Source organism: Hypoxylon trugodes (assembly GCF_022578975.1).
Source record: "Hypoxylon trugodes strain CBS 135444 unplaced genomic scaffold F4822scaffold_4, whole genome shotgun sequence".
In the NCBI taxonomy this organism is placed as follows: Eukaryota; Fungi; Ascomycota; class Sordariomycetes; order Xylariales; family Hypoxylaceae; genus Hypoxylon; species Hypoxylon trugodes.
The window spans coordinates 2693596-2716483 of record NW_026250019.1 but is presented as its reverse complement, the minus strand read 5'-3'; the positions used below and the strand labels follow the sequence as shown (position 1 = coordinate 2716483).

General features: G+C 47.6%; 5 protein-coding genes across 5 annotated transcripts; 4 read left to right on the top strand and 1 right to left on the bottom strand.

Moving 5' to 3' along the window:
- Positions 1–229: 229 nt before the first annotated feature.
- On the top strand, positions 230–2673 carry F4822DRAFT_400718 (DUF124-domain-containing protein). Its single transcript, XM_051457877.1, has 4 exons — positions 230–855; positions 917–943; positions 1006–2093; positions 2146–2673. The coding sequence occupies exons 1-4, from the start codon at positions 834–836 to the stop codon at positions 2188–2190; spliced, it is 1182 nt and encodes a 393-aa protein (XP_051315823.1). The 5' UTR covers positions 230–833; the 3' UTR covers positions 2191–2673.
- A 2894-nt stretch (positions 2674–5567) lies between these two features.
- Positions 5568–7849, top strand: F4822DRAFT_443059 (uncharacterized protein; the record flags this gene model as incomplete). The annotated part of the gene is made up of 1 exon (XM_051463066.1): positions 5568–7849. One exon carries the CDS (start codon positions 5568–5570, stop codon positions 7668–7670), a length of 2103 nt encoding a protein of 700 aa, XP_051315822.1. The 3' UTR covers positions 7671–7849.
- Positions 7850–9519: 1670 nt separating this feature from the next.
- On the top strand, positions 9520–12150 carry F4822DRAFT_222354 (mediator of RNA polymerase II transcription subunit 1-domain-containing protein). The gene is made up of 2 exons (XM_051454015.1): positions 9520–10234; positions 10301–12150. The coding sequence occupies exons 1-2, from the start codon at positions 9866–9868 to the stop codon at positions 11945–11947; spliced, it is 2016 nt and encodes a 671-aa protein (XP_051315821.1). The 5' UTR covers positions 9520–9865; the 3' UTR covers positions 11948–12150.
- Positions 12151–12833: 683 nt separating this feature from the next.
- F4822DRAFT_222370 (uncharacterized protein) lies at positions 12834–16330 on the bottom strand. The gene is made up of 3 exons (XM_051454016.1): positions 16066–16330; positions 15793–15936; positions 12834–15721 (listed from the first exon to the last, which is right to left on the bottom strand). The coding sequence occupies exons 1-3, from the start codon at positions 16103–16105 to the stop codon at positions 13035–13037; spliced, it is 2871 nt and encodes a 956-aa protein (XP_051315820.1). The 5' UTR covers positions 16106–16330; the 3' UTR covers positions 12834–13034.
- A 2008-nt stretch (positions 16331–18338) lies between these two features.
- Positions 18339–22735, top strand: F4822DRAFT_221907 (uncharacterized protein). Its single transcript, XM_051454011.1, has 3 exons — positions 18339–19223; positions 19357–19731; positions 19825–22735. Exons 1-3 carry the CDS (start codon positions 18868–18870, stop codon positions 22613–22615), a joined length of 3522 nt encoding a protein of 1173 aa, XP_051315819.1. The 5' UTR covers positions 18339–18867; the 3' UTR covers positions 22616–22735.
- The last annotated feature ends 153 nt before the right edge of the window (positions 22736–22888 follow it).

Below are 22888 nucleotides of genomic sequence, written 5' to 3'. Positions count from 1 at the left end.
AAGTTACAAAATGTAATTGAACCCGTACATACCTAGGTACCTAGATAATTCCAGGCTTCTAGTCTAGCAGCAAGTTCACAATTAACTTGACTGATCGGGCCTAGGAACCCGGATTCTCCAATTAATTCGGCCCCCAATGAACTGAGCCCCCAAACTTGGCAGCCAATCATTGACTCTAAAACAACTAGGATCGACTTTTAAGCGCTGAGTTTGGCGCCCACAAACGGGAACGTAGCGCCTAGCCAAACTCACTGTGCCGCCTTACGAGTCGATGGAATCGGTATAACTTCCCAACTTCATTACAATTATTGCTTTTGATTGGATAATCTTCACGACGCCGAGGAGCTGGTCGAGCTGCACCGCATTATGGGTTGGCACAGTCCCATCTGCGGGACATCCCTTCCGCACAAATGTATATGTATGCAGCCTGGTCTCCCCTAGAGCTTTTGAAGATGGGAGGCCCAAAAAGAGGCCATCCGTCCGGCGCGTCGCAAGAATTATTCATCCCCTTTTCTTCCTTCTATAATCTCAAGAATACCAATATCTTATATACCTGCTCAATTCAAACACCTCATTGTCTTATTGTTTTATATCCGTAGCGTTATTCCCCTTGTATAATACGGTGTACAGTTAATGTAAGTGCGAAAAAGGGATGCGGGGCCATTTTCCACCTTAACGATCCTTCGCCGCCAACTTCATATCGCACTGCCTCGTTTAGTTATATATCGACCCTAACATAACAATTAATAGTTTTCGAAGCTTCCTTTCCCATAGTTTCTACAGCTGGATCGAATATCGTTTATGCGGACGAACAGGAGGATTACTGAGTGACAATGTCTGGTCAATACTATCCCCGTACGTGATAATGCCGCCAATTTACACCGCCATAGCCTTGTAACTAACGAGTATCGTACAGCGCCCCCAGGTGCGGCTGGACCTCCAGGTGTGTTTTCGATTTCGAACCACGTAAACCCACGAGAACGACAGTAGACTAACAAAGAACAGCGACAGCACCGCAGAAGAGTTATCCGCCACCACCAACCTCCCCTCCCGCGAACCAAGCCAAATTCTACCCACCACCACCGGGCACGCCCAGCTACCCCCCGCCTCAAACCCAAAGCTATCCTTCACCTCCGCAACAATCCTACCCAGCTCCTCCACAGCAGAGCTATCCCGCGCCACCACAACAAGGCATATCGCCACCCCCGAAAGTCGGAACCCCCGTATACCAACCCCCGCCTACGCAACAGCCGCAACACGTAAACCTCCCCCTGCGAAACGACGGCTCCCCCACCCCGCCAAGCGGCGCGGCGCCTGCCTACGGCGATGTAGTCCCGAACCCGCCTGACGGGTATCCGAATGAAAAAGCCCAGAGTATACTCGGCACGGGCCCGCCGCGGTCGCGCGCTACGTCTACGACTACGACGGCGCAATTCCAGGGTGCCTCAGCGACGCTCGACGATGTGGGTACGTTTAACGGCGGGTCGTACCGTATCAGCCATCGAGATTGTAATACCATTATCACGATCCAGCTCGCGATGGGGTGTCCGATTAACGCCAAGCCCGGGGTTTTGATTGCTATGAGTCCGACTATTACCCTAAAAGGCGAGTATAAGTTTAGCATGAAGAAACTCATGGCTAGTGGGGGTGAATTTGGGCATTCGACTTTTATTGGACCGGGAGAGTTACTGCTGGCGCCTAGTATGTTGGGTGATATGACTACGATCCGGCTTACTGGCGATGAGTCTTGGAGTGTCGGGAAGGATGCGTATGTTGCCAGCACGCAGGGCGTTATTCGTGATTATAAGAGGCAGGGCTTGGGGAAGGCTATGTTCAGTGGTGAGGGGCTATGGGTTCATAAGATTAGCGGTGTTGGACTGCTTTGGATTACGAGTTTTGGTGCTATTATCCGTAAGGATTTGGCGGATGGCGAGAAGTATATCGTCGATAATGGTCATTTGGTGGCTTGGAATGTGAAGTATGTGATGGAGCGCGTGGCCAGCGGTGGTATTATCGGTGGGTTTGCTAGTGGAGAAGGTCTTGTTTGCAAGTTTACGGGGCCTGGGACTGTGTTCCTCCAGACGAGGAATCCGGTAAGTGGTATTACGTCTTTTCTAACCTTCAACACGCTAACACAGTTCGCAGAGATCTTTCAGCGCGTACATGACGGGCAATGCTGCACCGCCATAAATTTTACGCTGACATTTTGTTTCAATATCCAAACTTATGATTGATGGTTTTTACGGCAAGCTCCGGACTTCGAGATGTATTTGGCTGGGTAATTTCCGCAGAAAATCAGCACTGGGCGGTTCATGAATATGATATCTTTGACTCCTTCAATTAGCGAGGACTGATGTTGTGTTAATCGAGAATATAGTCTCATTCATACTCACTGCTTCGTCCAGGTGAACCGCGATAGCTTCGAGTATCTAAGGAATGTATCTAGGCAATATTATCAACACTTCGCCTAAGGAACTTAAAGTAGCTTCGCTTAAAACTACGAGATTCCCTCGTAAGGCAGTTGTAAGCTATGAAATACCTGTCTCTAGTCAATCGTTCCTGCCCATATGTAGTATGCTAATGATGCCACTTTAGCTTTACTAAGACTCATTACGTAACCCATCTTCAGGGCGCACTTGCCCCCTATTCTAGTAATACAATTACCACCATGCCATGCTCGCTTTCCCAGACTTCTTCCATCTTCATTCAAACTAGCAGTTCCTCGTGAGATGACAGGAGGCAGCAAGTCCCCAAACGCCATGCAAGCAGTTACCTACTCAATTAGTGTCTAGATGCGTATTGTCCTCAGGAGTATTAATATCATATCTTCAATGCCGATCTACAACTAGAAGGCAACTCTTTTCTAAAATTCCAGGATCTAAGTATGCCATCGAACGAAATAGATTAGGACTACCCGCTAACAAGTCACCTGCATATAGGTGGTTAGGGATTACCCTCACTGTCGCCTACCAATGCAAACAAGCTGCCCACATTAATGACGAGACACAGCACGTCTAAGGGAGTCACTCCCTTGTGGTTGCCCGAACATAAACCCATATCGTCCACGAAAGAAGGTACAGCTATGTGAGCTATCATCCTAGCTTACTCGACTGTCCGGGGGCCTACCTATCCAAGTATCTGCTCTATATACCCCCCTTATAGAAGGCACTTCAATGACCGGCCTATAAGGCGCTCAACATCACGATAGTATCCGCTTCGGGCCCCACGCCTCCCAGAGTTCACCACCGTGTTCGTTTCATATAATAAGCAGAATGACTAATCAGTTTATCTGAAACGACCCTGTTCTTTATTCTCGTCAACGTTGCTTTCCTCCACGTGTTTCCTCGTGTCTTTCACATCATACTTCCCACAGTCCTCTTCTTGAGTCTCAATCTATCTATCAGCTACAACAAAGTGTCTGCCTTGGTAGCTGACATGAAAGCACTCACGTCATCATGCTATGGTCTTCTACATTGTTACTAAACCCTTAACACTGTTCAATTTAAATTGCTATCGATCCTTCATGATCCCACAATCTCCTATGGCCTTTGTGGAAATGAATTTCACTCAATTCCTAAGACTTACCTCCCTGTTCTAACTCAGCTCGTGCCAATCCCCCTCTATTGCAATCCGGGTCAGGTTATGGTCATAGAACATCATGAACCATCCGTTATGTCGATTCAGAATGATCTTAAATCCGCACACGAAGTATTCTCCCATGCCTTCCAAACCTGTGGCATACGAATACAACCTAGAGATGGCTTATCTACAACCTTATGGTTGCTACAGGACGAGTAAGGTGAGCGTTAACCCCTAGATTTCCAATATTTATAGCCACGGTCCTAAGTTAACTGTGAATGCAGAAAATGCTGCTGTATATGGCATATCCTCATAACTAGCACGTGGCAATAAGCCTGCCCACCAGCATGGAAGCACGCATGCATTATGTCAGTCAAAGGGACATGCAGCCAGCAGGAGCGACTCGAATTGTTCGCCGGAAGGCAGCTTTTATGCTCTTGCGACGAGAAGAGCGACAGGAAAACTACTAAGCAGTCTTGCCGTGGCACCGGCAGGTCAGCTCCTTACGGCGAAGGTACTTGAGTACATCTCCTATGTGTACCTCCTAAGTACATGCGAATATAACTACTGTCGCCGTTCTTTACTACGTTAATGGTACTAACTACCCGGGTATCTGTGTGCCAGAGTCTTGGGTTTGGTAATTCTTCTATGGATACCTAAGTACCTACGCAGATACATGTGGGTAGTGGTCACTGCAAGAAGCACAGACACGGATGTCTCTACAGAGAAGCTGCTATGGTCCAACTGCTAGAAGAAGTCATGAGTTTACCGACCTGTGCAGCCCCCGTCATTCCGAGTTGAATTAACCCGACGACATCTCATCGCGAACTTATTGTCCTCTAATCCGCTTCTTCACGTCGTTTAGATCCCGGTACACAGCGTTTTAGTGCTTCACGCGCGATTTTTGGATTCTACCTTGATTTTTAAGGATACAGCTTTACTCCTTACCCCTTTCAGTGGTTCGCAGCACTTACCACCCAGCAGAGGTAGAGCTACAGCCAACCAGCGTCCTTACATATCTGTTTCTAAACCCTCTTACACTCAGATCACAAGCTGCAGGCCTATCAACAGTCGTTCCATTTGCTGGATTAAGAAGATAACGTTTGGGATTTCTCGATTTGGCCTAATCACCCATATTTCTCCCAAATCTTGCCTATCCTATCCTCATCCCCAGCATTTCTTCGCAAAGCGCCCACCCAACTACTTGTTCCCTCCCACCTTTCTAACTTCGAAGCCCTCTGTACAATAAATATCTTGAGATCCAGCTGGCCATACTGGTAAGTCATACCTTATTGAAATAAAATTATACATCCTGGAAATTTTCCCTAACCATTTTATTTTTTCTCCTAGACAGCTCTGGTTCCTTTCATCCACCCCCAGTCTCCTTTTCCTTCTGGATCTCACACTGCTGCCCACTTCCACCATACACCACCTCTCTTCTTCTAAATTTTTTTATTACTGCTTGACAGCAGTAGCCTACGAATTCTCTCTTCCTACGCAATACTACCCAATAGATTACGACCAAAGCATACAAAAAACAACATCCAGCGTCTAGTCTCGAGCAACCACCTCTTCACATCAGCAAGGCACTCGCATACAGACGGTCTAAATCAGCATTCAGCGTCTCCTTTCGTAAGACTATCTCTATTATGTTGTCATTGTTATTTTTATTTTTCGCCTCTATCTACCTATTTCCATTATTTTCTTTTCCCAGCTCCCTCCTTTCTCTCTCCCGGGCATCAATCCCTCTGTTTTCGTTTGAGTATATTCTAACTTTCCGTAAGCGATTACTGTACATATAGATCTCATCTGTAATATACAGCTACCGCTACCTTGGTGCAGCGTCTACAGAATCAAGGTATGATTTTCAACTCCCATAGCTCCCCATCCCCAAGATTTCGTTGTTGTTGCTTTTTATTATTTTTCTTTTATGCGAAGATTAACTTACTGACCTGACCGTCTATTTAGCCTGCCTAGAGCTCATCAAAATGCTTGCCGCCCATAGGAACAATAAGGCCACGGGCCGTGCCAAGGCCCTTGGTCTATCAGTCAACACTAAGTCTGCTTCTGCTTCTGCTCATGGCACCAAGCCGTTAGCAGTACAAGGTGATTCATCTCAGAAGACCCTTGTCGCTTCTCACTCGCCGTCTTCTTTGAAGGCTTGCGAGGCTCTCTTGAACCCTGACTGGCGAGGTAATCGTCGCACTGCCCCTAGTCTGCAAATGCCCCCTGTCACGGCGGCCTGGGATCAAACAGAATTCCAGAAAGCCGGAGGCAAGCAAGTTAAGCAGCTTACTATCGACACAAGCGTGGTCAACCAGTATGGACCCCGTCGATACAGGGATACGCCGGTTGACCCTGACTTTATTCATTCGGCACCCGTAACTAAGACCACCTTCGGCATTGCGGAAGAATCGACCTTGAGCGATGTCGAAGAGAGTCCAGACTCCAGCGACTACATCCAGTACATCAACGACACAGCTTTTGAAAAGTCTCTCGTCGAACTTGATAGTTTGACACCAGCTACTCGAGAGAGCTTCGAAAAGCAACTAAACTGGCAGAAGCCAGCTGCGAGCCAAAGCATCGACAAGGAAGACCAATGGTACGATGATTGGAATTGCAGAGCGCCCCTAAGCGCTATTCCCTACACCTCCAATGCCCGAGGTCTTCGAGACACCGAGTTCCCTACAGCGTCAGTTCATTCCTTCAGTAATGAAAGACGACTCAGTAGACATGGCTGGGATGACCTCGATAGACATGTTACAAAGAATCTTGCTCTGCTTGAAGCTCCACGTACGGCTGGTCTTCCAGTCGATCGCCTCCGAAAGGACTATGAGAAGAGTCAACAAGCGGTGGCCATGAAGCCAGTCGTTGAAGACCCGGCAGTCCAATACATGGAAACTGGAGGCCGTTCACAGGGAAATCAATTCCCGTTAAAGCTCGAGCAAGAGAGCCAGGAGAGACAGGCAAGCTTTGAGGCCCTTATCAACAAGTTGCAACGATCTTCCAAACTTCGTCTGGGTGCCAATCCTGCCGTGGATATTAAGCAGTCATCAATACCTAAGAAGTCCAAGAAACACGAGCCGGATTCATCTAGCCAATCGTCAGACTCTTCCGGAGGCGGTGTTCGCCTTAAGGGCACTTTGCTTAACCCCAAGGCCACCGAATTCAAGTGTACATCCAATAAGCTTGTTTCTGCTGACCGTCAAAGCCAGACAAGCCATGTTCAAGAGTCTTGCAGCGAGGTGTCTCCAGTTGAGAGTCAAGCCGATGGTAGTAGCATGACTATAACTTCTAAAGACGTCCGAGACCTGTTTGGGTTCATAAGAGGATTGAAGGAACAAATTGTCAATTTAGAGCAGGCTTCACAAGAATCATCGATACAATTGAAGCAGCTTCAGCACTTACAGACACTCGCAAGTCAGTACAACCTGAATCCAAACATGTACCAGGGTCCTTCCGCACCTGGATATGGATATGGAGCGCAGTCGGGACTTCAATCGGGAGTCCAGCCGAACGGAGGTTATATGCCGCCTCAACCTTACCAGGCACCGGTTACCATGCCATCCCAGCCATATCAAGTACCCGTCACTGGTCCGTCCCAAGATTATCCAAACGCTCCTTCCAGTATGGCGATGGTCGCGGCCGGTTATTATTACCCTCCTCCCAACAACTCGGGATTCAATGGACGTGCACCGTACACGTCTATGCCTAGCACCAACGGTCCTCAGAACTTCCAACCAGCAACTCAAGGCCAGCAGTCACAAGCAATGCAGCTGTACCGTCAACCGGGACCCGTCACTAAGGCTACTCAACCCAATGACCTACCTCTGCATGTGAAAGCTCAGATGGTATATGGACCTAAGCCTGCACGCAAGCCTAAGGGCCTCCCATCTCCTGGTGACTTTAAATGGACAAGACAGCAACAAGATTACGAGCTGTACCTGGAGCAGAAGCGAGCCACTAACATTGGGTATGCCATGAAATGTCGAGAGCGTCAAGCGAAGCGCGCCAACCGACGACGTCTTCCTGCCCCCGAGGCTTCTGATAACTCCACTGGAGCTCCTTGGGGACGTCAGATTACTTACTAGAGCCCGCGATCTCTTTCAACAACATTGCCGCACGTTTCGCTAATATGATTATATGATGCGGTGGACTAAGCGGGTGGAAAGGGAGGATTTTGAGCATCGTGCTAAGTTAAGAGCATGGTTTAAGATGCTCTACTACAGCTTGATTCGACGTGTTCTAGCACTATGATTTTCTTTTCGACTGCTTTTTCTTTTTCGTTTCTGCTTTGATACCTTCGTGCGACGCATCGGCCTGCTTTTCCTTTGTTCTGAGCAGGAGGTTTGCCATCGGTTTCGCTCGCTTTTCGCGGATTGGACGATGATTTTTTACGAATTGACACGACGAAACGTCCGATATGTCCATGATGACAACTTGGACGCTAGGGATTCGCTGGATGACTATTTCCCGGCTTGACGAATTGCATACGAGATATTGTCCTGCCTCAGGAAGGCTGACAAGATTACGACGTACTACGAAGTTTGACACCTTTTCTTTCACGACACACCGAATACGACTGAAGTATATACGGTGCTGAAACCGCTACTACGAATCGACGCGACACGAAGGATGATCTTGCATCTTTGATTCACTTGTACATGTTGTTCCAGGGAGGTTGGGCGGGCAAGGACAATATCACGATTACGGCTAGCAGGCTAGTTGCATTTCGTTTCTATTTGGAAACATCACCGTGATGCACCGAGAGAGCCATGCGTTCTCACAAAAAACACTGACATATACACACCATTCTCCACTCTTCGACCTTCTATAAATACTTGCGTTCGACTATGATGCCGTTCCTACGGAGATTCTTTCGGGCAACTGAGAAGAACCTGGTTGGTGATACCTTCTGAACCGACCCGACAAACTCGATCTATATCTTCTATTGCCTTGAAGGATACTCCTTTCGGACAGTAAATCCAAGCACCAAGCGGTGCTCTACTAAGCGCGAGACATTACGATGGCTTTGATCCCTGCTGTTAGCAGATCGTGTATCCGAATTAGTAGCCGACACTTATCTAGAGTATGAGATTCAAGCAGCGTCTAGACAACCAATCTTTCAAGCATTGAGACTCATACCGGTTACTAAAATCGTCGATATCATTTCACTACATGACAAAAGACAGCATATTTTACCAACGACCAGCCGGAAATCGTACACAAATCAAAATACTTCACTAGACAGAGCTTTATTGCATTCAACTTGACCCCATTTTGATGGTATTTTTCCTACCTTCGACAATCAACGGGAATTATATACCTGCCGTCTTTCATTTCCTTTCGCCTCCGAGGCACCAAACTCGATATACATACTTTCAAGGAATCATGATACTTCTACTAGGTTACTATACTATACCTCTTCAAACAACGGTTTTTGATACCAGGCAATCTTTAGGAAGGTGGTTGTTGGATTTGGTCTTGAGGAGGAAGTGGATATGTTTCTGGATGTCCTCGATAAAGGAGGACTTTGAGTTGGCGGTTTGCAAAAGAAGACCAGGGAACACGGAGTTTCTGGTCGGTGTTTCATTCGGACATGCGTAGCTTGACTTTGCTTTTTTATGCATTGGTTTTTATGATATATGTGCGCCTCTTACGCTGTGACTGTGATCGTAAAATTATGATTGGCTTATTACAACGATGAGGTGTGGTATGCTGCAGCTTCTGCGGCTGAGTGATCGACATTTAGGGAGGCGGGGTCGGAGTTTGCTGTGTGCTTTCCCGGCCAATTAAATGTCTTAATCTGAAATGGAGGGTCGCTACCCTGATGGGGGTAGGTACAAGGCTAAGTACCTAGGTGGGGGTCAGGCATGTGGGCGCGCCTGCGCGTCAAGCTTGTTCGTTTTCCCCACTGTTAATTAAGCGTTGAAGCTTTCAAAGCTTACCATTTTCACAAATCTCGACACCGCGCTCGTGGAATTTACCCAATAATCGCTACATAATAGGCGGGCGAACTTAAGCCTTGACCTCTGAAAAGAGTGTTTTCCCGAAAGTTGCGCGGAAAAGATAGCTTCTAGACATTTGATTACTGACGGTGTAGGAACATGCTTCACTCCTACCCTTCAACCGCTTTTGGTTTCTTGGTTGCGAGTCGACGACGTTCATAGCTCTTTTCTCGTTTGGATCGACCATATACTTGATCTTGACCGACCCCTCTCGCCTTCCGTCCTTAACTATCACGATTACTCTCGATCCAGCTTACATACCTACAACTACCTCCACAATGTCGACTCCGATGCGTCACGGCCCTTCCCAACAGGGTCGTACGCCCTCACAACACCCCGCAGCAGCTCCCACACCTCAAGCTTCGACTCCCTTCTCGAATTCACAGACCGCTACAGCTTTCTCTCCACATGGCCCGAAATCGTCGCCCCAGCATTTCAAGAAATCGCCAGCAGCTAATGCTATGATGGCTCATACGACTGCTAGCTTCGATAGTCCCTCTGCTGCCGCCGCTTATAATACCCTCGGCATGTCTATCAACGATCTTAACTTGGATAACATAAGCGTTGGAGGTTTAGTCGCCGCGGCGGGACGAACGGATGAGGAAGATCGTAAAAAGAGGATGGAGGCTGTAATAGCTGCTCTATGGGTACGTACCTGTCCATGACTTGAACGCTCTCAATAGTGCAATCAGGTGCTAAACTTCTACACATAGGCCCAGAACAGTAGCAGGGTTAGTAACCAAGGGCTCGAGCGACTAGCTATTCACCTTGGCCTCGAGTGTTTATGGGAAGATGTCAAAGGTACCGGCGACAATGCTAAAACTTTGATCATAGCGGGACAAACTATGGCTGTCGAAGTCGGCATCACAAATCACATAGTACACCAAGCTTCGCTCGCGTACAGCGAGTCTTTGCCGAGTCTCGACAAACATGTTGATAGGGCATCGGCTATTCTCCTTAAAGATCTTTCTCTAGCTCCCGGCCAAAGTCCTCTTACCAAGCGATTAACACAATTCCGAGCGAATCTGGAAAGGTTGGGTACTCTTGACAAGCTAAGTGTCTCGCCAGGTCTTAATTGCCACGAAGCCATAGCGGGCATCTGGGAAAGCCTGGATAGAGTGCATAGGTGGGATGTACAGAAGCTTCGTAACGAGGACCCGTCCCTCGCTAATATGTCGGATGAAAGGTTGAGGGTCTTCGCTCTTTGTCTTCGACACGGATGCCCTCTCATGCATACGCGGGGTCGAGTTGGCCTAAGTCTCGACTACTGGAAGGAGAGAAGAAAGCTCCCTTCTACCACAGTAGATACCGAAGATGCTAGAACTTGGGGAATTCTGATTGAATGCGCAGCTGCTTCTGGGATGGTATATCACCCCGTGCGAGTCTCGGATAAGTGGATTGGACCCGATATCGAGAAGTCTAACCTCACGGACGAGGAGATGATGTCGACGACTGCGCCGATTTTAGATTGGTTAGAGCCGGATAATACCCTCTTACCGGCTACGGAGACGAAAACGGAATCCGGGCTCGAGGGTGCAGTGGGTTTGTCGGGTCCTAAAACTCCTGAGGTCATGTTTATTGCGACTTTCGATCCTCCCGTCGTGGTTCCTCACGCTGTCGCGATGGAGATATACAAGATCTCTGCAGCAAATACGCCGTTGTCAAATATTACGTTCGATGCCCTAATGTTCCCTATTGTGGACGGCAGCTCGTACGACCCTAGCGAACCTCGCGAAGTCACATTTACCCAATCAGTTCCTACCTTTGCGGATAATCTTCAAGGTGGAAACCAAACAGAACCCATCTTGAAGTCACATTGCAACACCCTATTCATATACAAGCCAGTCTACGGACAGGTCCTCAACCAGGTACCTTTCGCGCATCCGAAAGAGCTGGTTTCGATGCTACCTATGCTCCGCCAATACGCATTCCTATCTCTACTACTTACCAATAGCCTCAAGCCCCGGGAAGGCAGACCCACTGCCAAAGACACTGACACCAACAATACGACCCGGGTTCCCTACACAAGTGAAGACGAATTCACCAATTTTATGTCTCTAACGGGAACTTCTACCACGCCCAAACCTCTAAAAGTAGACATCACACTAACAGCACACCCGGTTCCTCGTCTGCTGCTGGTATTCCCGTTTAGATCATACACAGCGAACATCATGCTTGAGATCCAAATCGGAGGTAGAGTCCAGATCGTCTCGGATAATATTTTCCAAGAAGATCATAGATTCCTCAGAGATGATCCGTCGCAGCGTAAGAGAAATCGTGCCGATTGGGCGGCCGCGCTGGAGACACTGGAGGACTTGGGTGCGTGGATTGAAGTTATTAAACATAAGCTGGAAGGTTGAGTGTGGTGGTGGAGTTGTGAGTTGTGATGGTGCGGTGATTTTACGAGTGCATGGTTATGATACCCCCCTTTTCTACGTCTTGGGCTCTAGGGAAATAAAGAGTTCTATTATAAGTAGTGGTGGTAGTAATGCCTAGATAGTAGGGGTTTAGACGTCGAGATAATAAACTGCAAAAAAAAATGAATGAGTTGCGCATTTTGTGATATTGATGTAGTCCTATAATCTCTTGTTCTTGATCTATATAGCAAGCACCACAACAATCTTGGGTTAAGAAAATCTACCAGTACACACATTTTCAACATCGCAATTCTAGAAGGTTTCTATAATTTCTTGGTACATTGTATTAAGGCTTATCTATTGTTTCGGTAATGCTATATCATCCGCATCCGCATCCGCGTCCACACCAGGTCTTAATTTTCTGCTCCTCTCCATTCCTCTTATCTTCACCCCCTCGAGCGGAGCGATATAGCTGGAGAGGCTTTCTTGCCCCTGGCACGCCCGGCTCTCCCCTATTGCGCTCTTTTACTCTTCTTCTCTTGTATAGCACTACTCGACACAATACGATATTACATTGTATTGTACTACACTACACGCCTGCGCTCCGTGATATCGTTTGCCTGGTACTGACTTCTCTTTCCCTCTATTCCCTCCTCTTCCTCCCCTGCCCTGCACTACCTATCTCGTAGGGTCGGGTAATTGGTGATAATAGTGATGATGATAATGGTTGGTCATGGATCCGTATCTTGCTTGCTTCGTTCGTACGATGATAACATGGGGGTGTTGAGGTATCAATATTGTGAAAATACCGGGGGAATAATTAAGAAAAAAATAGTAGTAATAAAAAGAGAGGTGTTGACACGCTAAAGACGTAGGAAAAAATTGAGTGTGGTAATGTGGTCTGGTCTGGTCTTGAGTCTTGGCCGTGCCAGCCAGCCCTTCCCAAAAGTCTGTCTGATATGTAGATGAACTGCGAACCTCTATTTGCACCGGAAATGTGCCCGACTTGAATCAATTGATAGTTCGTGCGATACAATGGCCCATAAGAGGTATCCCAAGTAGATTGTCAAACCCAGAAGCCATAAGACGGTTAAGCACTTTGAGGCGAAGTTAACATAGCAATGCCGTCGCTCTTTTCGTTGTCGAATGTTGATTTCTTAGTTGATGAACTCTCCACCTTAGAAAGGCCCAGCTTTTCGAGTCCAGAGACTGCACTATCAACCTCTCCAAACGAAATACCCAGGCCATTCTTCTTTTCATCATCCTCATCTGCGCCCTTAGCGCCTTCCTCAACCTTTTCGTCGAGGTTCATCAAGGCGGGTGGCCGGTGTCGCATAGCACGTGCTTTGGCAAGGGATATCGTCTTCTGCTGGTAGGTCGTCGTCATTGGTTGGGCCTCATCACGATCAATCGTAGCCTTGACTAAAGCAGCCATCCATGTCCGCCCTTGTTGCAGGTTCGGGACCGCAAAGTAGTGAATGGTCGGTTTTGTAAAATTGACGGCCTTTGAGAGACCGGCTCGAGGGGGCATGAGCTTGAATATAAACATCGCATCCGTACCTTTCTCGGCAGGGGAAACAGTAACGTTATCTGCGAGAGTGGGGAGGTTACTATCGGACGGCATGATCGGGGTGTTACTAGCACCCGTCAAAGTAGCATGTAAACCAGTGAGTCGTTCATTATCAGCCGGCAGTACGCGATGAAATGATATATCAATAAGTCCCTTTTCTTCGGTATCATCCTCTGAGTAATAATATGCAAGGCGACGACCTTTGAGGACGAAGAGTCGTGGCTTCCACGTTGTCATGAGATGCGAGCTCTTCTTCTTCATCCAACCACTGTAATCGGCATCTTTAATTGCCTCGCGTGGGCCGATTTTCTGTAGTCCTCGCAGATAAGCGCTCGTTTCCTTCTTCGTCTTCTTTCCGCTCTTGCGACTGCCGGAAGTGGTAGCTGAGTAAGGGCTCTTTCCTGTATCTGGTGAATCAATCTCGAAGCTTGGACCGCCAGAGGGCGTACTTGATCCAGTCCTAGATGGAGATCGCATGGGAGAACCTTGAATAGAAGAATCTGTTGGTGAACCAAGTTTTGAGTTGCCAATCATGGCATCTGAAATTGCTCTTAGACCGCCGAATTTGCTACCCGCAGTAGATATCCAATCGCCGTGAATTCCCTGCCGGTTGGCTGGTGGTAGCGGTGTGTTCGCATCAAGTTTGGTAACAGTCGGACTAGGATCATCCTTTGCGGGAGGCACCGGCCGTATAGATTCAGTGGTATTCGTCGAGGCTGTCCTTCGGTGGTCGCCAGATAGGCTATAATACATTTGTGCGGCGCTTGGCGGTGTAGAATCCCTGGTTGAATCTATGCTTCCGAACCTCGAGCGTCTCGTAATAGCTGTGGCGCTTCTAACGCGTTGCTGTTCCGTGTAGCTCGATTTATGAGAATGTGTGGCACTGTCGCGTTTCTTAAGCACGTTGCGTTTTCGGCCGTCAACTTCGGTACCAGAGAAATAACCGCGGTCAAGGTCGAGGGCAGGATTTTGTGGTACGTCGGGATCAGAAATGTTTGTAATGTCGTGGAATCCGGTTGAAGATAATGGTCGTTGTGGGTATGGAGAAGAGGCCGCACCCATAGTCCAGTTGCGATCAAATGACGGTTGCTTCTTATGCGAAGGGTCGGTTTGTGGGAATGTACCTGCACTAATGAGCTTTGGAGTTCCTGCACTGACTGGCGGAGCAAGCCTAAAGTCGGTTGATGAATGCCGCCTCGAGTGATGGAGTTCTCGAACCGAGGCTGCGGAGGGTCTCTTTTGGTGGGAAGGTCTGGAGGGGTTGTCTTGAATACCTTTTGGTGAACCTAGGGTGGAGGGACTTGATGGGTCCATCTTCTGCGATAGGCGTCGTGCATGAACTGATCCAGGTCGACTATCCGTCGGAGTAAATCTCTGAGAGTTTGTCAAGGTATTTGTCCTACTTCTTACCCTTCCACCAATCTTCATTTCCTCCGAACCTGCTTCGCTTCCATAAGTCTGTGTTGTTCGTCGCCCGAGCCCATTCACTTCATCCTGCAGAGATTTTATCTTTTGCCAGGTCTTCAGCCTTCGTCCTACAGAACCAAGGTCAAACGCCTTCAAGAAAAGAGATGATTGATCCATTCCAAGGAGCACTTCGCCCGAGATTTCCTGGTCCCGGAACACTTCACAGTGCTTCTTTTCTACACCAACCGTAAATAAGTACTCTGCTACGTCGTCGGCAACCCAGGCTTCGACTTCATCACGAGTGTGGATATCTTCCTCTTCTTCATCGGTTTCTTCGCCTTGGATATAAGACATCCGCTCTGGCAGGTTCGAGCTATATTCACTGCCGGAGTCCGCTGCGTGGTGATGCATACCGTTGGGCGGAGCTGAATGTAGGTCCGTAATGTGTTCGTCAATAACTGTTAGTGTCTCGTGGAGGACCGGATTCTCTTGACTTTGCGCATTGAGGCGGCTCGAGAGCTCGCTGCCGCCGTTGTAAGAGAATTTGCTAGCGAGAGGTGCGGTAGAGGGAATTGGCTTTCCCTCAGATTTCCCAGAGTTCAGCGGTAGAGTTATGGGGCTGGTGTCGGGCGGAGCGGAAGAAGTGGGTTGTGGGGTTGGGTTGCGATCCTCTGTCGACGTGGTCGATGCCGGTTGACTGGCCACGGATGCCGCTCCATTGGTAGACGATAGGGGACTCGCGATCGGTTTGGGGGCGATAGGTGAGGACCCGACACCCTTAGGCGACGGCCGTGTGTAGACTACAAAGGAACGATCAGTCTCAAAATGTCCGTCGTGCAATATCCCCACGGCCTCCGGTAGCGCCACTTACCTTCGGGAAATAAGCCGCTATTGTCATTTACCATATGGCGGCCCAAGAACCACCCATCACCAAATTCGTCATCGCGCTCAATCAATTGCACACGGTCACCCTTGGCTAAACTTAATTCATCGGAGCTTCTAGCTTGGAAGTCATCTAGAAATATGTCAAGTTAAACGTCGGTTTCATAAAAATGTTTTGCGCAAACAGTGCGTTTTAACATTCACTTGTCTCTTGCGACTATAACAAAGAATAGGGTATATGAAAAGGATTTCCAAAACTTACGGATAACCACCAGTATATCCCCAACTTCTGGTTTCGCCATGATGCCTTCTGCAATAAGATAGCGCCGTGGTGAAGGCTTCGGACAGGATCACGTCAAATTCAGAAGTGGCATTGAGCGACGGTGATAAAAACGCCGAATGCGAGGGACAGGTGACGGATCTTAGTGTCGCTGGCTCCTAATCCGAATGGGTTGCGGAGTCTAACGGAGACCTGACTCGATCAATGTCTCAATAGTGACGAAATGCATCGATGAATAGCCTTTGTTATAGTAGAAAAATAATACCGTCTACGAGATAATATATATGCGAGTAAAAATCGAACGTGTAGGCGTACGTGTAGGTGTACGGGTAACGGATATGGAATCGTCTCGTGTGTTATTTTGGCTGTTGATCTATGCCACCTCCCTACCGTCGCCCGCAGCTTTCGGATTAGGAGTTCGAAAATTCTGGCTGAAATCTAAGGACCGTCGTATCTTATTGGATGCTTCCTCCCTATTTCTTTACCGTCTCGGTTGCACCAATTCGAGCACAATAGGATTCCCAAGCTAGGGAAAGTTGGACGGACGAGGCACAAGCCCACGTCGCGAGATGAAAAGTCATACAAGAAAAAAAGGGGAAAATAAAAGGATAGGGGGGGTTATAATATGTGCCGCGAATAGAAGAGAACCCAGATAATACTCTGGCAAGGAATGTCGTCGTCGGTTTACTCTTGTTACTCAGAATTGAGTTGAAAGTATTAAAGTATTGAAGTATTGAATTCAACCGAGACCTTGTAGGGTTGAGTACGGATGGATGGGATGAGTGGAAGCCGCCCTGCCTGCCCTGTTGGATGGGATTCAACGTACGGATCGCGGAGTGAGCTGAGAGGGGTCTCTTTCCTCTTTCCACAAGGGGGGCGCCATGTTGTACTTAGCCGGCTAACCTAATCTAGCGACAAAAAAAAAGTATTTGCATGGGAAATTTGAACAAGGATTAGGAAACTTTGAAGTGGAAAGAGGGATTTGCCGTGGTATTTTGATTGGTTAGTTTATTGGGGTATGTTTCGATTCTCTCTAACTACTTCCTTAACAGTAAAGAATATTAGGAGACATAAGTCCCCTAGAAGAGCCGGGTACCTACTGTTCGTAAGATAGCTCTATTCTTAGCGTTAAAAAGCTCGAGATAGTTTCCTTAATTGGGCCACTCATATATAAACACATGTGATTGCCTCTCATTTCCTTAATTCTTTTTTGCCTATACTATATTCAAGTTTAATATTGGTGACGGGTGCAAAATCTCGAGCGTTCGTATATACCTACTTCAGTACCTCATATATTTGAATCAGTACTCAAACATAATATCGACCTACCAAATTCTGTTTGTACAAGAATCCAAAGTAACAAACCCAAATAAGGGACTCACAACTTTATGGTCCCTTAAAGGTGCAAACGGAACTCGGAATCCTGCCCAACGCAAGGCACCAGGAACAACGCATCAGTGACCGGAAATGATTGGTGCTTTACTAACAAATCTCAGATCTTTTCGTGTCTGCATGCCTTAACAACCCCGGATACATATCAAAAGTTAACGTTCAAAGAAATGCAGGTCGAAGCCCTATTTCCGGCTGCCAAGGACAGCCTCCGTGGTTAAGTACCGACGCCGTCTTAGAATTGCTAAGCATGTTTAAAGACGCATACGTAATGCTAATTCTCCCATGTCAATGAGTAATAAATACTAGCCCACCATATAATATAAAAATATTCTCCTGCCTAAGTGTTTAACTTAAGTAGGTAGGATTAAACGAATGTAGCTTTGATTACATCGCCGAAAACGTAAGGGAGATGAGGATTATTAGAAGATGCTAGGGACGCTGAGAACAGAAGTTCGTAAACTATAAGTTAGTAATTGTGTAACACACTTAAGTATAAGTCATTAATGATTATTACGTACTCAGTATATTAGGTAATCCATATTCAAACCTTAGAACCCAAATACATTCCTATCTTTTTTTTTTTTTGCGTTATTAAAATAATGAATAGACAGAGTAGACATAATCTTGAAAGAACAAGATAATATGGAATGTTAATCAACCTTGAACCTGTTTGCGCTTCGGATGAAAGTACTGTTATCGGACTATGAGATATAGGAAGTTAAGATGTTGATTATGTAACAAATGAAAGACATTATGTAAGGCTGGGTGGTAGTACTTGCCTTATCAATATATATGACTAATAATTAGATGTACACCTGCCTTTGAATTCCGCGATTTCCCTCAGTCAGATCTAACCGTCGATCCTTCTTCAGTCAGTCAGGACCCGGCTTATATCCTTGCAGGTAAGTTCGGGCTGCTACCTTCCTCAGCACACTAGGCTGTTTGTAGTCGCTATTACCTGAAATTCCATGGGTGACTGGGGTGACTGCCTGTATTCATCCACCACTACCTTCCATTCTTTTAGTGTAAAGCTGACCAGCCTTATCGCGCGCGTTACTTGTGAATCTTCATCTTTTTTCCACTTTCAACCCATAGACATTACCATCTCTCACAGTGCCTTGACGGTACCTAATAAACCCTTCATTTCTTCGTACTATAATTGCGCCTTCTTCAACTTACTTATGGTACGTTTGTTTCGCAAGTCGAACAAATATTTGTTGTATCTTTGCCTTGTGATCTCTAGGATAGACTCGTCAATAGCTGCTTTCCCATACATGTATGTTAACATGTCCGATCTCGTGATAGTCTTCCGCGCTCCGACGCCCGCGATATAAACAGGGTCACGAAGGCCAAGTGGTAAAGAAAGAAAGCCTCAGATATCGCTAGTGACTGATGGCGCCAACCGGTGGACAACGCTCATCAACAAGGCCGAACGGGGATGCGAAAGTGTCAGATGTTCAGGTTGCGGCATCTAATTCCACTCTAAATACGTGGGTTGGTGGTCGTCGTCAACCGGCATGGCTCGTCAACGCAAAGCCCGCCAAACCTACTCCTCGTCCTCCTCCACAGCCTCAGAAGCCACCTATCAACCCCGAGACGACGAGCCCCATCGTCACGGCTGCCCAGCCAGCCTCAGTTCCCGTCTCAGCCCCGGCAACAACTCCGGCCCCACCTCAACCTGATCCTCCTTCATCTCTACCATCTCTACCATCTCGTTCATCTCACCCGCCTTTACAAACACAAACATCGTAAGTGACCGCCTACTATATACTTTTCCAGCAAACGGATACATCTCCCTTCTTTATGTATTGTTTACCCATACTTTATGTTATGTTATACGCTCAGACCAGTTATTAAGCGATGCATTTTGCAATTCGATAGGACTTCAGCCGCGCATCCTGTTCTTCCTTCACCGGCTCCGAGTGACGAACCTAGTCCCGACGTGACCGAGCCTCAAATAACGCACCCCGTAACTCAAGCCCGATTTGTACTCGACAGCTCCACACATGATCACCACGAAGAACAAGTCCGAATTCGAGAGTCTACCGTCCATTCACGGGCAAGCTCGTGGCAGAGCAAAGAAGTGTCGATACCCCCCCGGACATTAACGCCTACAAGTATGGCTCTTAATACACCGCCCACACCCAACCTACCGCCGATAAATACCAATATCAATCCAAATAATAATAACACGACGAACAATATGGCGCCGAGGGAAGCGCCACAATACCCGCCCGCGAAGAGGCGACGCGTCGGGTATGTATAGCCCTTTTGTTAACTTCTTACGACAATGGATACGTGATACAAAACAAAACAAAGGATACTCGCTAACTGTGTTTGATCTATTAGGAACCCCTCGCAGCAATTCATCGAGGCTAGTGGGGCGTCAAGACGCGTTCGAGAACGCATGGCGAGCATCGGTGGAGAGGAAAGCCTAGAGATGCAGGTCGAGAGGCCTCGATATCAACTTTTACTCGATGCTTGCAATGAAGGCGATTTGTTTTTTATTGCGTTGCATCAACTCTTTTGCGCTTGGGCAATAAGTCAAGCTAGTGTTCATCGATTGTGTGATGAAAACGTCCATAATCCGTCCCTCGTGGATAATGCGTTTGGTACCATGGGCACGCTATTAAAGAGTAACTCAAAGCTTCGTCAAGATCATCTCCAATGGTTCGCAGGCTTCCCAGCGCCTCTCCAGGCTCTTCAGAAGAATCCGTTATATCAGAACATACTGAGGCAGGTGTTGAATTTCCTTGTTTGCGTGGCCCACACATGGATGACAGTACATCGTGACCACCAAGCGCACGGTTATCCACTCCTCGTTAGCGAAATGGTTGAAGGTTTCTTCCTCTTCTCCCCTATTCTCCAGGGCATTATGTTCCGTGCCTCGAGGAGAAGCATTGGAGTTCTTGATGGACCTCTTGCCGTCGACATGGAGACACTATTCAGAGCAGACCAGAACAGACACCGTGACGCAGTCGGCTCAGTGGTACGACAGGCCCCAAGCGCGTATTATCAACACTACAATACGTCCCTGATTAAACAATACCAAAGCATGATTGCGCAAAGCCGGCCTTCGGGGGTAAATTATCAAGGCATGCAACACTTTAGTCCTTCCGGATCACCCACCATTCCGCAAACAGGCATACATCATCCTCTGGCGCAACCGCAGGTGCACCATCAAATGTCGCGAAATCCCAGCCAGGCCAGCGGGTTCCAACCTGGTCTGATCAATTCAGACGCGGCATTTGGAAATATGACTTTATATTCACAATCTCCAGTCAATACTCCGCCAGCTATGTCTAGCCCGTCGCCGGCCGCTGAGGGTATGATGTTTCCAGCACAATTTGTTGCTCCTTCTGCTCAGTCTATGCCGAGCAGCCCGGCAACAATGGCACCTTTACCTTCTACGTTACCGTCTCAGCCGGTCAATCAACAACCATGTTTTAATCAACAGAGTACCGAAGCGGGCGTTCCCCCTGTGCAGTTTATTCAACAACAGAAAGAGTTGCAACAACGACAGATGCAACAACAGATACAACATCAACAACAAATGCAATTGCAATTTGCCCAACAAAGCCCTCATTTGCCTCCGACATCTCCACATCTCGCTCCCAACGCGATGGGACCTGGTCGAAGTCAAAACCGTCCAATGCAGCCCATCTGTCGCCAACCTCAAGGACAACAAAATTCCGGTGGACATCCAGGATCATTTGTGCAACGCGCACCTAATACCAGAATTCAAGTCCCCAATACTCCTGGATTCACTCCTAATGCGCCTCCTACCCCACAGCTCGTGGGTCAGCAAGCTCATTTCATGAATCAGTATCAAGGTCCTAGCGTTCATGCGCAACCGCCCCAGAACCCTCAGTTGCAACTCAAGGGTGTTCCAGTCCCTCCTGATCGAATTAGGTTTGTTCCCTCTCCAAATATGCACATCCCCGTGCGAGACTATCCGCATAGCCCTTACGATAGGCATTCGATCGAGACTTCCCTTCATCAAGTTAATGTCAGAAGCCCAAAGAGAATCCCACTGGATTTGGGGTTACCAAGGTCGGAAAGATACTACCAAGCCGTTAAGTGCTTTGCGCTGTCTCCCGTCGCCATCCCGCCTCATCCACACTTGTACAACTTCACGTTCACCATATCGGAATCTGATCATGCTAAGATCACTCGAAACGAGATGATTCCGAGCGAGATTTATCCAGTAAATTTGTTCTCTAGCGGATCTCTACGTGTTCGTGTACGATGCTGTTACAGGAAGAAGGCATCGCCTGCCTTTTCTGAAACCACCTGGGTTACTGCCGATACGAAATGGCCTGAGCATATGTTCATGGAGGTAAACCAAAATACACTAACTATTATGCGAGGAGCACATTACGCCAAGGATACACCCGCTGAAGCCTCGTCATTTGTTATGCCCGGTGAGAATTCTCTGAGCTTTTACTCACCTAAGCCAGAGCAAGGCCACGATCCTCAAGGTCCAGAACCCTGTCTAGCGGTTGAGATTGTGGAAACCCTCAGCCATAGTGCTGTTCTCGAAATGGTCCGGGCATACGAGAACATTCCAGCGAGCGTAACCCGCGAAATTATCGGAAATCGCCTACGCGGAACATCAAGCAGCGATGTCGACAATGACGAGCTTGCAATGGTTGACTACTTATCTATCGATCTTGCAGATCCGTTCGTTTGTTCTATCTTCAAGATTCCTGTCCGTGGGGCGGCTTGTACGCATCTGGAGTGCTTTGATCTCGAAACGTGGCTCAACACCCGACTTAGCAAAAAGTCGTGCCATTGCCCCAACCCATCCAGTTGCGCTAATTGCCCTAACGAGCCGTCTTTCGTAGACAAGTGGAAATGTCCACTATGTGATGGTGATGCTCGTCCCTACAGTCTTCGTATCGACGCGTTTCTCGTTGAAGTGCGCTCCCAGTTGGAGAGTGATAATAAGCTTCGTACTAAGTCAATTCTCGTTTCCGCGGACGGAACTTGGAAACCAAAGGAGGAGCCAGATGACGACGATAGTGACGTTGACAGTGAGGAAGAAACCAAATTTGACCCAAGCAAAAAGCCGTCCACAGCATCAAGCACCCCCTTCCAACGCGAGAAACCGGTGATTGAAGTCATCGAGCTTGATTAATCCGGAACAACCAATGGTCTCATAAAAAGATCGCGTATAAGCCATGAGCAAAACAGCAGTTCATTACAAAAATTCGCCCCAGGAACGGGCCAACATATATCATAGCACGACCGTATCTGCGAATATTCGTGCTTCCCGTTTTTTTTCATTAGGAGTTATAAATGCAATCATTCACTAGGACTGATACCCCCACGCATACTCTGTTTTTTTTTTTTTTTTGATACGGAGTTTTTCAACGGATGCGACTGCGGAGCAATTTGTTTTTCTTTTTTT

Excerpts from the sequence above, each read along its gene's own strand:
- F4822DRAFT_400718 (XM_051457877.1), top strand. The coding sequence starts at position 834 with ATGTCTGGTCAATACTATCCCC. Across the intron at positions 944-1,005 it reads AGGTGCGGCTGGACCTCCAG|CGACAGCACCGCAGAAGAGT; the intron begins GTGTGTTTTCGA and ends AACAAAGAACAG. Across the intron at positions 2,094-2,145 it reads TCCTCCAGACGAGGAATCCG|AGATCTTTCAGCGCGTACAT; the intron begins GTAAGTGGTATT and ends CACAGTTCGCAG.
- F4822DRAFT_222354 (XM_051454015.1), top strand. The coding sequence starts at position 9,866 with ATGTCGACTCCGATGCGTCACGGCCCTTCCCAACAGGGTCGTACGCCC. Across the intron at positions 10,235-10,300 it reads CTGTAATAGCTGCTCTATGG|GCCCAGAACAGTAGCAGGGT; the intron begins GTACGTACCTGT and ends TTCTACACATAG.
- F4822DRAFT_222370 (XM_051454016.1), bottom strand. The coding sequence starts at position 16,105 with ATGGCGAAACCAGAAGTTGGGGATATACTGGTGGTTATCC. Across the intron at positions 15,937-16,065 it reads GGATATACTGGTGGTTATCC|ATGACTTCCAAGCTAGAAGC; the intron begins GTAAGTTTTGGA and ends ACATATTTCTAG. Across the intron at positions 15,722-15,792 it reads TAGCGGCTTATTTCCCGAAG|TCTACACACGGCCGTCGCCT; the intron begins GTAAGTGGCGCT and ends GTTCCTTTGTAG.
- F4822DRAFT_221907 (XM_051454011.1), top strand. The coding sequence starts at position 18,868 with ATGGCGCCAACCGGTGGACAACGCTCATCAACAAGGCCGAACGGGGAT. Across the intron at positions 19,224-19,356 it reads CCTTTACAAACACAAACATC|GACTTCAGCCGCGCATCCTG; the intron begins GTAAGTGACCGC and ends GCAATTCGATAG. Across the intron at positions 19,732-19,824 it reads GCGAAGAGGCGACGCGTCGG|GAACCCCTCGCAGCAATTCA; the intron begins GTATGTATAGCC and ends TTGATCTATTAG.